This window comes from Leptonychotes weddellii, chromosome 7 (assembly GCF_054177405.1).
Source record: "Leptonychotes weddellii isolate Sample4059 chromosome 7, ASM5417740v2, whole genome shotgun sequence".
In the NCBI taxonomy this organism is placed as follows: Eukaryota; Metazoa; Chordata; class Mammalia; order Carnivora; family Phocidae; genus Leptonychotes; species Leptonychotes weddellii.
The window spans coordinates 85,927,319-85,943,525 of NC_138375.1; the positions used below are offsets into that span (position 1 = coordinate 85,927,319).

Consider the following 16,207-nt stretch of genomic DNA (forward strand, 5'->3'; position numbering starts at 1 on the left):
TTAGTTTCTCCTTTTTCTTCATTTCTCAGTTCTTCCTTTTCTGGTTTCTTCACAATTACGGAGTATCTTTTAGTTTTCTATTTTAACTTATCTCTTGGCTTTTTAAACTCTGTACTTTGCATAATATTTATAATGATTGCTCTAAGGATTAAAATATACTTAAGTCTTATAATCTACTTATATTTTACTATTCCAAATAAAATGTATGAAACTTTCAGTCATATAGGCCCCTTTACATTACACACTTTATGTTGTAATCATATGTATTACACCTATGTACACTAAGAAGCCTACCAATGTCATATTGTTTTCTTGCAATCATTATACATATTTTAAAGAACTCAAGAGATGTAGAACAGTGTTATATTTACCCACAGATTTGCTACTTCTGTTGCTCTTTATTCCTGAGGTTTCAAGTTTCCCTCTGGTATTATTTCCCTTAGACTTGAAGAACTTCCTTTAGCATTTCTTTTACAGCAGGTGTATTGGTAACAAATGCTCTTCATTTCCCTTCATCTGAAAAAGTCTTTATTTTGCCTTCATTATTGAATAATATTTTTACAAAACATAGAAATCTGGGTTCACATTTCTTTTTTTTTCAGCATTTAAAAAATGTTCTAAAAAAAAAGTTCTTCCACTGCTTTCTATCTTCCATGATTTATGATGAGAAATCCACAATATTTTGATCATTTTGCCTCTTATACATAATGTGCCACTTTTCTGACTTTTTCAGTTTTTCTTTAATTTTAAGCAGTTTGGCTATGATGCATCTGGGCAGTTTTTTATTTTGTTTACCTTGTTTGGGATTTATGGAACTTCTTGAATCTTTAGAATCATGTTTTTTTGCCAGGTCATCCTTTATTTCTTTCAATATTTAGCTGTACCAACCTCTTTCTCCTCTCTTTCTGGGACTCCACACATGTATGTTATATATATATAATTCCAGTGTAGTTAACATTCAGTGTTATATTAGTTTCAGGTGTACAATATAGTGATTCAGCAATTCTATATATTATTCAGTGCTCAGCAAGATAGGTGTAGTTCTCAGTTTGTACATACCCATTTGGTCCTCCTCCACTCTGAAACATGTTTTATTTTTACTTAGAAATATATTATGTATATATTCCCAGCTAAGTGCATAACAATTTATTCCTTTTTTTAAAAAGTTGTGGTAAAATACACATTAAATTTACCATCTTAACCATTTTTAAGTGTACTGTTCAGTAATGTTAAATACATTCATATTGTTGTGCAACCAATCTCCAGAACTCTTTTTATCTTGCAAAACTGAAACTCTATACCCATTACACAACTCCCCACATTCCCCACTGCCCCCATGGTTCTTTCTTATAGCTTCTATTTCTCTACAGAGAATTTCTACCTTTACATTCATTTCAAGAGTGCTGTCTCTTACTTCTTGGAGTTTGGCTATCCTAGCTGCTTTAAAGTCATTGTCTGCTAAGTCTAACATCTGAGCCATCTTGAAGTTAGCTTTTCTTGTGAGTTGTTGAGATTTTTATATTTTATATGACTTTTCAAAAGATACTAAATGGCAGGGCCAGCACCAGAAATGGTCTAACTCTGTCCAGTGTTCTTCGCACTGATCCATGGAACCTTAGTTGTCTGCACATCACATTCAGTCTCATTCATATTTTATTTATTTATCTAATTTATTTATTTATTTATAAAGATTTTATTTATTTGACAGAGAGCGAGAGAGAGAACAAGCAGGAGGAACGGCAGGGAGCAAGAGAAGCAGACTCCCACTGAGCGAGGAGCCTGATGCGGGGCTCAATCCCAGGACCCTGGGATCATGACCTGAGCCAAAGGCAGAAGCTTAACCGACTGAGCCACCCAGGAGCCCCATCATTCATATTTTAATTAATGATCAGGCAAGTCATAATTAGAGGATTGTCTTTGGAGCCAAAGGAAAGGCTGCTTAGTGCTATTTCTGCATACCATCATTTCAGGTAGAAATCTTGAGTTCAGTGAACAATTTTTCTTTCCTCCTACTATGATGAATACTAGATGTCATGAAAAATGGTCCTTCTGGTTCCTATTTGGGTATTTCTTGGGGTAAAAACAATACTCAGTGATACACACGCACACCAAGGCAACCAAGACTCAGTGGCTGAATTCCAAGAACCCCTTTCTACCCAAACGCTGTTAAGTTGCTCAGCAAGTTCACTCACTGAGAAGCCAAGGGGAAAGGCATTTTAGGAAAGTAACCACCCCAGATCTGAGACAATAAGAAAAGGCAGAGAACGACAGCTTGGGTGTAAGGGTAATGACTACTGGCAGGAGCAAAGACCATCATTCAGGAGGTTATGAATTATTCACTAGAAGAGGACAAGGGGAAACAGAGAAAGAAGGGATAGACACATTCAGTGGACATTTTAACCATCAATTCACACAGCCATGTGCAGGGATTCTTGCTTCATGAAGTGTGATAGTCCAGAGCTGATGAGGTCGTCTCACCTCCCTCCACTCTGAGGGAATATGAACAACAGCAAGGGCTGCCATCCCTGTGACAGGAATATATTCTCTTTCATCTAGATATTTAGTCAAAAGTTCAAGGATAACCTGCTCAATCTGTGTAATGGAGCCAACAAATAAACTGTATATGCCAAGTCTTCCAGATCAACTCCCACATCTACATTTAAACAAGGTAATTTAGAACTCAAGTAAAAACCAAAAAGTACTGGACCATTATAACATTTTCCCAGTTGTGGGATTTGAGAGACTTGTTATTCACTAAGAAGAAAAGACTCTGCTATTTGTGTCCCATCAGGATTTCTTTCTGTAACTACTCAAAAGATTTAATCTTAAATAAGAGTATAAGGATCTGTCCTTAGTAGTACATTTATTCCCAGCACTATCTAGTTTTATTCCATTAGCCCAGAAACTGTAAAAAGTTTTTTTCATATCACTTTATATACATTTTAACACTAACTCTGCATTCATCATTTAAAGACTTTAACAATTCATGGAAACCCTAAGATTTCATCCAGTTTATAGTATGGTAAAAGAAAAAGTACTTCCCCTATTTCTCTATACCAATCAAAAATTGTTATCTTTTAATTTCCCTTTCATTTTTAAAAGGTTTTTTTATTTTTTGACAGAGAGATACAGAGCACAAGTAGGCAGAGTGCAGGCAGAGGGAGAGGGTGAAGCAGACTCCCCACTGAGCAGGGAGCCCGACACGGGGCTCAATCCCAGCACCCTGGGATCACGACCTGAGCCGAAGGCAGATGCTTAACCGACTGAGCCACCCAGGCACCCCTCGCTCTCAAATGTAAGATGTTACTGAATCTATAGATTGTGCAAAACATTCTGTAATTCAGGTATTTCACTAATTCCGATGGGTATGTGGGTATACTGCTCCAGCTAGGATGAACCAGTAAAGTTCTGTATTTCTAGGAGGCCGAGTGTATTTATATATTGTGCAGACACCCAGCACTTTCATGAAGCCAGATCAATCACCTGTATTGGTGCTAAAAGTTGCTGCCAAGCTTGTAGCTCCATCTGAGTAAAGTGAAGCTGCCATTCTGGACAGAACTGACTGAATAGAATGGTTGCTTGATCTAAGGGTTGCTACTTTTCAGGCTAGTCAGCTGCCCATGAGGTGGCCCAAGCCAAAACTACCCAACAGGACTAATCACGACAAACTGAGCCAATCAGGTCTGCCTTCTTAGGATGGCTGAAGAACAAAGTAAGAAACTGGGAGTAAGGGACAAAAATGGACACCTCTGGAGAAAAGGCAGTAAGTATAAGTGATGGGAAATCAGAGGCCAGAGAAAAGAGAGAAAACAGAGCAGAAAGTAAGGGAGAAGCAGCAGAAACAAAGACAGAGAAAAGCTGATTCAATGAAATGATGGAACAGCCACCAAGTAGGGAGAAACGGAAGCCCATTGCTAATGAAGTGACAAATAAAAGAAACAGAACTGTATATGCTGTGTTTTGAAAATTATTCCAACTTATCATCTTCTATTAGCTCAAGTTAAGCTGCTCTTTCAGTTCTCCTTACTTTCAGTGTTTCCTTATGTGTCTTTCTGTTCTTGCAACTTTAGAGTCTACCACTATTAACTAAGTTTGCAATTATTTGTTTATGCACAGATCATTAAGTTTATGATAAATTGCTATTCTGAAGGGATCATTTTAATTTCAAAAGATCTTAACTGTGGTTGGGCATTTATGTAACATTTTATTTCTTCTGTTTTGGGGCTAGTAACCTAATTACCCGACTATATTTAGGTGCCTTGAATTTGGCCACCTATACTCACCTGCTACTAATAAATGTATTTTTATATTTAACCCAGAGGCCTTGCAATCTCTGGTACCTAGCTCTGTAGGAAAGTTAATATTTTCAACTTGCTCCTCCCTATAAATAAGGAATTGCATTTTTTTCAATGTAAGAGAACACTAACTCAAAACCTTTTTAATTCAGACCTTACTCCAAGGTTTCTACTTAACATAGGAGTGACTGTTCTGGGAGCATTAATACTGCAAGTATAAGTTACACCACTGCTGAGCAGCATTAATTTACACAGAGATCTGTTTACCTCTTGCTTCCGAAGTGTGAGTCAATTCTTGGGTTAATTTCTGACTAAGGCCATCATGTTTTTGTACTTATAATGAAAGGACATTCTAGAATCTAGCTTGTGTACGGATAGCAAAGCCACTGATTGCTGGAAAACTGTAGTGTTCGAGGTCATGAAACAGAGATGGTGCTTGGGAACACTCTCATTGACTCCTTTCCTGATTATTCTATATATCGGTTCGATTATTTAGAATATCACGAAATAGTATCAGTATTTGAATGACAGTTAGACTATTATTAGAATACCATTATAGCAGAAAGCTTATGAACAGTTTAAGGAATCATGCATGCTCTTTATAGACACTCCTTTAAATCTCATAACACAAAAATGTAACTTTAAATGTTTGCTTTTGCCTGATACTCTGTTTAAAAGAAACCCAAAGAGAAGTTAAAGGCCCAATGTTATTTGCAAAAGTGGCATCTTCTAATGAAGAAGAATTTGAGGCCATTTGAGCTTCTTGAAACTCAATTCTTTATTCTTTAAAATAAAGTTTTCTCTCTGTACTTTCTGCTTAATTTTGCTGTGAAACAAAAACTGCTCTAAAAATAAAATCTATTTAAAAAAATGAATCTAGACATAAACCTTACACCCTTCATAAAAATTAACTCATGATCATAAACCTAAATGTAAAATGCAAAGCAATAAATCTCCCAGATGATAGGAGAAAATCTAGATGATCTTGGTATGCCAATGACTTTTTCGATGTAACACCAAAGGCACCATCCATGAGAGAAATAGTTGATAAGCTAGACTTCATTAAAATTAAAAACTTCTGCTCTGCAAGACACCCAGAGAATGAGAAGACAAGCCACAGACTGGGAGAGAATATTTGCAAAAGACACATCTGATAAAAGGGCTGTTATCCAAAATATGTAAAGAACTCTTAAAACGCAACAAGAAAATGAACAATCCAATTAAAAAATGAGCAGAGGGCCTGAACAGACACCCACCAAAGATATACACATGGCCAATCAGCATTTGAAAAGACGTGCAGCATCCTGTCAGCAGGAAAATTGCAAGTTAAACAAAGAGATTCTACTAAATGCCTATTAGAATGGCCCAAATCCAAAATACTGACAAAACCAAATGCTGGCAAGGATGAGGAGTAAAAGGAACTCTCATTCAGTGCTGGGAGAAGTGCAAAATGGCACAACCTCTTTGGAAAACAGTTTGGCAGTCTAAACTAAATATACTCTTACCATATGATCCAGCAATTGCACTTGGGTATTTACCCAAATGAACTGAAAACTATGCCCACACAAAAACTACATGCGGATATTTATGGTAGCTTTATTCATAACTGCCAAAATTTGGAAACAATTAGGATGTCCTTCAGCAGGTGAATGGATAAACTGTGGCAAACTCAGATAATGGAATATTATTTGGTGCTAAAAAGAAATGAGCTGTCAAGCTGTGAAAAACATGGAAGAAACTTAAATACATATTACTAAGTGAGAGAAGCCAATCTGTAAAGGCTGTATGATCTCAATTGTGTAACATTCTGTGAAAGGCAAAACTATAGAGAGAGTAAAAAGATCAGTGGTTGTGTGTGGTTAGAGAAGAGGAAGGGTTAAATAGGAGGACCACAGAGGACTTTTGGGGCAGTGAAACTGTTCTGTATGATACTTCAATGGTAGATACATGTCATTATGCATTTGTCCAAACCCACAGAGTGTACAACACCAAGAATGAACCCTAATGTGCACACTATCTGCTGTAAGTGAAAATGAAGTGCCAATGTAGGGTCATCAATTATAACAAATACACCACTCTGGCGAGGGATGTTGACAATGCAGGAGGCAGTGCTTGGGGGTGAGGCAGACAGTAGAGAGGATCTCTGTACTTTCTGCTCAATTTTGCTATGAGCCTAAAACTGTTCGAAAAAATAAAGTCTACTTTACAAATAAAGTTCCCAGGGCCCCAAGCCAGACCTACCGAATCAGACAGAATCTTGTAAAGGGGTTAAGATTTAAGGAATATGATTTTTAGCAAATGGCTTTGGAGACAAGATTACTAACATGGTGGGAGAGGTGAGAAAGGAAAAGGGGAGAGAAAATGGAGAAGAGATGAGGACAGAAATTAACACTGACTGACTGACATTTCCATATCCCAACCTTAAAGATTCAGATTCAGTACAGTGAGAGGGGTGCCTAGAAATAATGCATTTCAAAAACTCCTTAGGTGATTCTGATAAAGGGGAGGACACACCCAATCCAGTGAGGGAGATTCAGGGAAGTAGGGTTTATAAAAAGGAGGTAAAATGGCATGCATTATTTCTGACGTAGAAATAAACTGTTCTGAATGTCCCCCACCCCCAAAAAAGGAAGATATACTCAAAGGCAATGAAGGGAGGATTTGAGCAAAGGGCAAAACAACCTGAGAGAAGATTCTTCCTTCCAAGCTCAATAATTATTTCTGCAAGAAGACAGTCCTGCTGTGTGTCTTACCAAGTCATATAGGTGCACGTTCTTCACCATGATTTCATTGAAACAAGGCAGATGACAAGTAATCTTCAGGAATGTGGTCTCAAAAGTAGACTAGCGGGGTGCCTGGGTGGCTCAATGGGTTAAGTGTCCAACTCCTGATCTCAGGGTCATGGGATGGAGCCCTGCCTCGGGCTACGAACAGGGAGTCTGCTTGCCCTCTCTCTCTTTCCCTCTGCCCCTCTCCCCTCTCTTTCTAAAATAGATTACGGAACAAAACTCTAACGTGCCAATTAGCAGAGAGTCATTTTCTAAATGTCACAATATAAAGCATTTATTACAAACAGAAAAAACGGTGGGTCTTTGCTATAAGAATCAGTTCATACAATGCATAAGAAAAAAATGGATTTTTTAAGGTGATATTTAAAATCCATCAAGTAGGTAAAGTTTGCCCATGAAGTAGGATCTATAACTGGGGTAACCATATAATGTATTATTTAAAACGGGACATTTATGAGTGAAAGACTTTTTTTTAATTTTTATATTTTTTTAATTTATTTGACAGAGAAAGAGAGACAATGAGAGAGGGAACACAAGCAGGGAGAGAGGGAGAGGGAGAAGCAAATTCTCCGCTGAGCAGGAAGCCCAATGCGGGGCTCGATCCCAGGACCCTGGGAGCATGACCTGAGCCAAAGGCAGATGCTTAACGACTGAGCCACCCAGGCGCCCCTCTATTTCTCACTGTTGTGAAACGTTTTGTTCACCTTGGAGATATTTGGCTTCATTTGGTAAGAAGGCATAATTTATGAAGTATGTGTCCAACCATTAGTCACAGTACTAGAAATCAGCTTTATAATGAATGCAGAGTATGTGCTACTTTTCTCTCTTAAGAGAATCCTTCAGATTATTCAGAATATGGTAATTGATTTTATTTTATTTTTTTTAATAAAGATTTTATTTATTTGACAGAGAGAGACAGTGAGAGCAGGAACACAAGCAGGGGGAGTGGGGGAGGGAGAAGCAGGCTTCCCGCTGAGCAGGGAGCGCGATGCGGGGCTCGATCCCAGGACCCTGGGATCATGACCTGGGCCGAAGGCAGATGCTTAATGACTGAGCCATCCAGGTGCCCCGAGATTTTTTTTTTTAATAAGTATTTTCTTTTTTTTTTTTTTTTAAGATTTTATTTATTTATTTGTCAGAGAGAGAGAGAGCGCACAAGCAGAGGGAGCATCAGGCAGAGAGAGAAGCAGGCTCCCAGCTGAGCTGAAAGCAGACGCTTAACCAACTGAGCCACCCAAGCGTCCCGAAAGAGACTTTTAATAACGATGCCAAGAAAACAAGTATAGACTAAGACTATCCCAACCAAACCAGAAAGGATATCCCCGTCATGGTAATACTTCTTAGGGCATAACAAACCTAACAATAATCATATATACTAACTATACAACGCTCCAAAGAGGAATTGACCTTAATTATAAAGTTAGAAACCACATATGGTATTAATTCAAGTTTCTTTCTCTCTCTACCCATATCCTTGGTAGAGAGCATCAAATAGCACTTTTATAATTACAAAGCCCAGCAGTAATTAATATTGATTTTGAAACTTAGTGAAGGTCAACACTGGACTTCAATCTAGCCTTTACTCTGGAATTCATTCAGGGAGCATTTTCACCAGCCCCATTACCACTCCAACCATGACAACAGGCTCAAACTTGAATAAATTATCAGAATAAAAAAAATTTTTTTTAAATTTTAAGATGTAATATACTTTTGTACGGATCTTGACTCCCTAGTGAAATGGTACCTTGATTATGAAAAGAAGAGTCTTTTCCTTGAGTTTCTAATCTGAAAGGGTTTGGGTTTTCTTTCCTCTTTCAACAAATAAGTATTGGGGTGGGGGGTGTTCTCTAGTTTGCCATACTTTCTAAGTGACAGATAAAGCAGAGGAGAGATGGAGCAAATAGTTGTCAATCCACTGAGAAGTTTAGCCATTTGTCATCATTGAGAATAGTGGCTCACAAACGTGACTGCACATTAGAATTATTTGGGGGAGCTTTAAAAAAACAACCCTGTGTCTTGCCACATAAAATATTCACAGCAGAATTACTCATAAAAGCCAAAAAATGGGAGCAACCCAAATGTGCATCAGCTGATGAATTGATAAATAAAATGAAGTACATAAAGCAGAGTAGTTTGCAGTAATAAAAAAGAATGAAGTACCATTACCTGCTACCACATGAATGAGCCTTGAAAACAAAATGCTAAATGAAAGAACCCAGATACAAAAGACCATATATTGTAATGATTCCATTCATATGAAATGTCCAAAAGAGGAAAATCTATAGGGACAGAAAACAGATAATGGCTGTCTAGGACGAGGGATTTTGGGGAGGAATGGAGGAATGCTAATGAGTACAGGTTTCTTTTTTAGAGTATGATAATGTTCTAAAGCTGACTGTAATCACCAGGGAAATGCAAATCAAAACCACAATAAGAGAACACTTCAAACCTGCTAGAATAGTTATTATCAAAAAGACAAGCGACAACGAGCATTGGTCAGGATGTAGAGAACGGGAACTCCTGTGCACTACTGCTAGGAATATAAATTAGTACAGCCATTATGCAAAACAATATGGAAGCTCCTCGAAAAATTAAAAACAGAACTACCATGTGCTCCAGCAATTCTACTTCTGGGTATATATCGAAAGGAAATGAAATTAGTATCTGGAAGACATTAGAATTGTACCCCTCGATTTGGTTATCTGCAGTATGTACCCAATCAATTGCGTATTTCCTGCCAATCTTCATGGCCTTTGTGCCATCTTCCTAACTGGGACTCTGTCACAACTTCCCCTTCAATGTCTCAGCTATCTGGCCAGGAAGGGGCCTCACTTGGAAATGCAGTTCAGCAGTGCTGGCCTCCTAACCAGGCCTGACCTCTTGCACACTGGCTGGCTGGCTGATATCCTTCCTCATGTTAAAGAATTACCTTGTAATAGTCCACATTGTCACTTGCCAGACAATGTGGATTGCCACTACCTGGACACACTGCTCCTGGAGCCCATACCTGCTTAAATGTTGACGCTGGCCTGCACAAGCCAGAGAGGGCCCAAAATGTCCCCTTGGACATAACCACTGATGGCTGGTCCTTGCAGCTCCCTCAGGCAAGGGTATGACATTCCTGGATTCATCTCCTTTTCCTACTGGCCTGCCATAAGGTTACAGCACTACCTCCAAAACTTGTTAGAAAGAATATAAAACATTTACTATCATATTGAGTATTAAAACACTATTTAAAAAGTATTGTTCTTTCTAAAATTTAGATAGTAAATTCCAATAGCAAACTCTCTTTTGAGACATTCTTGAGGATTTCACTGTGTTAGTACTTCTGAAGGGATTGTGGAATCAATCAAGTGGTATCATACTCTTAACTGCAAAAAGGCTAGGAATCAAAGGGCTCCAGTGTAAGTGATTCAAAAGTCCGGCAACCAAACACCCTTCAGCTTGGGGAGGTTATACTGACTCCTGTATCCAGGCGTCACTGTTTGGACCACTGGAGGAAATAAACTAAAGAAGGAGTTAGAAATATGTCCGTCAAATGTGGGGAAGACATTTAACAAGCAGGAATAACAAATGGGTGTGAAATAGGATGGAGAGCCTTTGTGCAAGATCACAGATTTACAAACAAAACCACACGGCTATGAGAAGTCAGGTTGTAAGTGCTGTTAAAACCTCAGGGACACAGATGAACACATGTCAACCTAAACATACAGGGAGGGAGTGCTGTTAACTATCAACAAAGCTACATACTTCGATACGGCAGAGATCATACATTTTCTACACTGATTAACAGAAAGATCCAAAATTCAGTTCTGTGTATTGCTAGGAGCAGCAACCTTGGTTCCACAATTAAACCTAAAAAGTAGCAACTGCCAGATAGTTGAAAAACCCAAAGTTCAACAAGTAAAAAAAATCATTATTTATAGCAAGTATTCATTAAATGTTTATTACCTGAATGACAAATAATTTCATTCAATAATTTTTAAATTGCTTAAAATGTGAGAGTATTTAACTTTTCAAATTTCATATGATCTTATTCCTTCCATGCTCTACTTTCTAAAAGCTTGATATCTTTTTCTATTTCTCATCAAAAATTCTTACGCTCATAGTGAATAAACTGGTGACATTATAAAATTACTTTAGTTCAAATGAAAAGGTGTATTTCTGCTAGACATCTCACCCAGTTGCAAATTAATCTGGACTGAAACAAAAATATGAATCAAATTTTTCTATCATTCTCTATAAACTTTTAGTTTATGTTAGGCTTCGTTTAGGAGATCAGATTTTATGTGAATCTTACTATTCATGAAGTTTTCTAACTATATAACAGAAGACTTAATATTCAAAACTGTTTATACTTTTATAAGTCAGGATGACAAGAACCTGGAACAGACTTTCTACACAAAAGGCCTGTTTCCAATGGGAATATACCATAGTTCTGATTTTATGCTCACATCACACAAAGATAGGCTGTTACTGGAGAGATGTTTGGTACAGATGGTATTTTTAATTCTCCATGTTTTGTCCAAAAATGTAGTCTTCATTTTAATCAAGAAGAGAAGCCTGGAATTTCTTCCATTTCAAACTCGTCTTTCCATTTTTGTAGGTCTTTTGCGTCATTTATCATCCATAACTTTGCAAAACACTTTAGCCTTTTCCTGGAGAGAAAATAAAACACAATTTATTTTATAAATGAAATTGTTGAGGTACAATACATTTCGCTGAAAGCTATAAAAGGTCTATGATGGGCGCCTGGGTGGTGCAGTCGGTTAAGTATCTGACTCTTGGTTTCCACTTGGGTCAAGATCTCAGGGTTGTGAGATCGAGTCCCATGTTGGGCTCCATGCTAGGCGCAGAGTCTGCTTGAGATTCTCTCTCCCTCTGCCCCTCCTGCTTGCGTACTCTCTCTTTCTCAAATAAATAAATCTTAAGAAAAAAAAAAAAAGGTCTATGACATTAGAATACCAGGCAGGGTTCTGTGGTTAGGAAGTTGTGTGAGCGTCAGCCTTTGGGTGACGCTGTTATAATCAAGGACTGAGGTTGCAGATTGCCACTACTACCTCCAGGGAGGGGAGAACCCCGCTTGTTCCCGTCTAACTCAGGCCAGAGGCTGTGTGTGCTCACAGGATGAAAAGTAAAGCTGATTTAATATAGTAAAGCTAGCTAATGAAAGAGCAGAATGCCAACATAACATAGACATATTTTTTCCGTCGAAGACCAACCAGTTAAATGTTTAGGGTCTGGAGCCAGGGTGAATTCCAGCTACTGTTCCACCACTGACTAGTTATGGGACCCTGACTTCCTGGTTGATTTCCAACCCTCGCTTGGCCTCATTTTCCCCAATTATGATATGGGCAGAAAGCCAGTCCCTATATCTCACAAGGCTGTCATACAGACTGAGTTAATACATGTAAAGCAGTAAGAATAGTAACTGGCACCTGTCTATCTAGCTTGCTGCAAATGACTGCATAGACTTGTTTCTGTGCATAGTAGGCATTCAAGGAATACTAGCTGTTACCACAAACCCATAAATGTACTGGATTCCCTTTGGTTTCTTTGATCTAGCCAATGGAACTGATGTGATAGCACTTTCAGTAAAAAGGTAAAAATAAAGAATACAGTGTCCTAATAAATGATCAGATTCTACCCCAATGCAACCTCTTTTGACAATTCTCTGTCTTGTCAAGATTATAGATTTCAAAATGTCACACAGTAGTTGGAAGAGTTAAAATATTATAACCTGTGAATTTTATTGCTCTTGCTATTATATAAGCTATATAGCAGCAATAATTATAAACTACCATATTTTATCGCCATCTCACATATATAATATCCCTTTGCAGTAAAGTTTTATTCTAGTTTCTCTAGGGAAGAAGAAAAATAATAAGATAACAAAAGAGGATTTGAGTTTGTCCTTGGACTTTGCAGAGAACTAAGGGCTTATCTTTGAACTCTCATAATAAATAATTACTTTTCTAATTTGACATTGTAGAAATGATCCAAAAGAGAATGCCAATAGAGGAAGCTACATGTCATGCCATTTATTGTATTCCAGCACTTTGGACTTGGTCAGCCACCATTTACCACTGCAAAGTATAGTGGCAAGGCAGAACCACAAGAGGGAAGAAATGAAGTGGGTTACACAACTGTACTTCAGTATACAAGTTGGTAATTGTTTAACTAATATTAGGTACTGCTATTTCAGTATTTAAATTTGGTAATGATTTCCAGGACTAAAAATTTTTCTTGTAGTATGGTGACCAGCCAAGATTTTCCTGAGCCGATGGCAGACGCTTAACGATTGAGCCACCCAAATGCCCCCAGCCAAGATTTCCTATTTGACTAACAATCTGTTCCCTCATGGTCACATGGTTATCAACCAACGCAGTAATGTCTTGCCCCAGGCATATCAGACTTTCCAGGTAGTGCAGGAGTGGGGCAAGAGATGGGTAAGGAGCTTATGTCCTTTTATCATATAATCTCGTATTTGGGGGAAAAGAGGCTGTAATTTATTATTTTTTAATATGGTATTTTTCTAGGAATATCTTTCTTCCAAAGTATACCTCAAATATATATTAATATTAGTTAATATACTGACTACATACTGGCTGGATATCAAGGGTAACAGATAGAATACATTCACGTAAGCATTCTAAGTGACAGAGAGAAGGCCGTATAAAGATTTATTTATTCATCTCTGAGAGAAAGAGCAAGAGAGAGTGGGGGGAGGGGCAGAAGGAGAGGAAGAGAGTCTTTAAGTAGACTCTTCACCGAGTGTGGAACCCAACAGGGGTCACAACCCTGAGATCATGACCTGAGCCGACACCAACAGTCAGACATTTAACTTACTGTGCCACACAGGTACCCCAATAAAGCTGTTCTTTATGGTTTGTTTTGTTTTTAAAGTAGACTCCACGCCCAGTGTGGAGCCCAACATGGGGCTTGAATTCATGACCCTGAGATCAACACCTGAGCTGAGATCAAGGGTCAGACACCCAACCAACTGATCTACCCAGGTGCCCCGCAGGTAGTTTAGAATGAAAAATTTGTCACAAACAATCCACAAAAGAAGTGACAGGGGGATACTGACTACAATTACATAGTTATATAATACTATTATTTTCATTCATGTCCTGACAGAATTCTTATTTTCTGAATGCATATATGAATAAAGGAAGTACTCTAAAGGTTTTAAATGTCATGGTTTCTTTTAGTAATTTGTTATATAACTGAATGCTTTAAGCAAATAATGTGTTGGCACACAGTAAGGAGTTAACTTAGTTCTTTAGAAAAATGACTGAAAAACCAATTTAGCAACTTAACAGATAAAGATCTGAGTAGAGAAGGCGGACTGAATTCACATGAGCTTTTCAAAGATCTGTTTTCATTTTAATTATGTGTTTCAGAATATTTAAAGAAATGCTTAAAGGTAAATCTGACGTTCATTTACATGACACTCCTCTTCCTTGGACAACTTGGAAGGTTTCATTATTAACCAAAAAATGCAACACAATCATTCTGACCTCTTGATATTTACTAATCCTTCTAACTCTTTTGACTTGCTAGCTGCTTTCTTTAAAATTTCTCCAGGAACATCTGCTAATTTAGCCACATTTAGTCCATAACTCCTTGCTGCAATTCCTCTGGTTATTTGATAAAGAAAAGTGACAAAATCAGGGACTTGTTCTTCACCTACAAAATAAAAAATAAATAAATAAATAAATAAATAAATAAATAAATAAATAAATAAAAAAGAGGAGATAAAGGAAACCATGCCTGAAAGTTCAAAGTAGAAGATTAAATAAGACATAAATTCTTACAACTTCACGCAATTAAAATTTACAGTCTGAAAAAGAAACACATTGTTCCTAATCACCTCTTAGTTCCATTTATCAATTGTACATTACCTAGGAAAAGGGAAAATACTGTTTTGAAAATTCTCTTGCATTTAGGATTTTGTAGCTCACCTAAAAGGGTCTTTTTGTTTTTTTAAGATTTTGTTTTTAAGTAATCTCTACACCCAGCGTGGAGTTCAAACTTACAACCCCGAGATCAAGAGTCGCACGCTCCACTGACTGAGCCAGTCACACGCCCCCAGCTACAAGAGTTTTTAACAATGACTCGGTGCAAGGTAAAGATTTGTTTTCTGCTGCTTGCTAAAAAATTTCAACTGAACTGCTATGATCAGAAAGGGAATGATTCTGATACACAGTACAATATAATTTTTCCTGTAAAAACAGACTAAAAAAGTGTTATTTCAGTGAATGTACTCACTGAACAGTCTTGTATGTAATATACTCTGTAAAGTAACACACCATAAGAGAGGTTTCTAAGAATGCTAAAAACAAAAAAACAGCAAAAAAATGCTTGAGGAAATATAACATGTTGCACAGTTTAAATAAGAAGATTGAGAAATTCCGGTTTATTAAATATACTGGGTTAACTAAGGGTTATATATATTCAAGTGGATGCTGTTCAGTTCAACCTAGCTCCCATTTAGGACTAAAGGGTTTATTGCCTTAGCTGTGAGGAAGGCTGTCTATCCACAACCCTCAGCTGTATCCCCTCTTTGGGAGTCACCTCAGCTTAAGAAGAGAACTGCTTCATTTGAGGTCATGTCTTGTCTTGGGCAGCCTGCACCATGACAGGTTGCTACGGGAGTTGGTAGGCAGCTTCTGAGATGGCCACCAAAGATCCCTGCCTACTTGGTGTTCATGCCCTTGTGTCATTCTCTGCCCCTGAGTGTGGGCAGGACCCAGTGACTTGCTTCTAACAAATAAAATATGGCAAAAATGATGTGTGGTCACTTCTGAGATTAGATTACAAAACACTGTGGCTTCTGCCCTGGGCACTTTCATTTTGCTTACTTGCTCTGAAGGAAGCCAGTTGCCATATTGTGGGCTGTCTTATGAGGAAGCCCACATGGAAAGAAACTGATGTCTCTGGCTAACAGCCACATGAGTGAACTTGGAAGTAGACATTCTAAAGCTTGCCAGCACCCATGTAAGAGGTCTGGGAAGTAAATTCCCCCAGTGAAACCGTGAAATGACAACTGACCTACCTAACCTTGACTGTAGCCTTGGGAGAAACCGTGAGGTAAAAGTGGCCATCTAAGCTGCCCCC

The 16,207-nt window shown here is 38.0% G+C and overlaps 1 protein-coding gene across 5 annotated transcripts in view; it reads right to left on the reverse strand.

Annotated features, from left to right (window-relative positions):
* Nucleotides 1–511: 511 nt before the first annotated feature.
* MSH3 (mutS homolog 3) overlaps nt 512–16,207 on the reverse strand; it is a 183,871-nt gene continuing 168,175 nt past the window's right edge. For all 5 annotated transcript variants that reach the window (XM_081826656.1, XM_081826657.1, XM_081826655.1 and 2 more), the window contains 2 exons: nt 14,608–14,776; nt 512–11,742 (listed from right to left, as the gene is read on the reverse strand). In XM_081826656.1, coding sequence (XP_081682782.1) covers nt 11,634–11,742; nt 14,608–14,776 — 278 coding nt within the window. In that variant the 3' untranslated portion in view covers nt 512–11,633. The remainder of the gene's footprint in view (nt 11,743–14,607; nt 14,777–16,207) is intronic.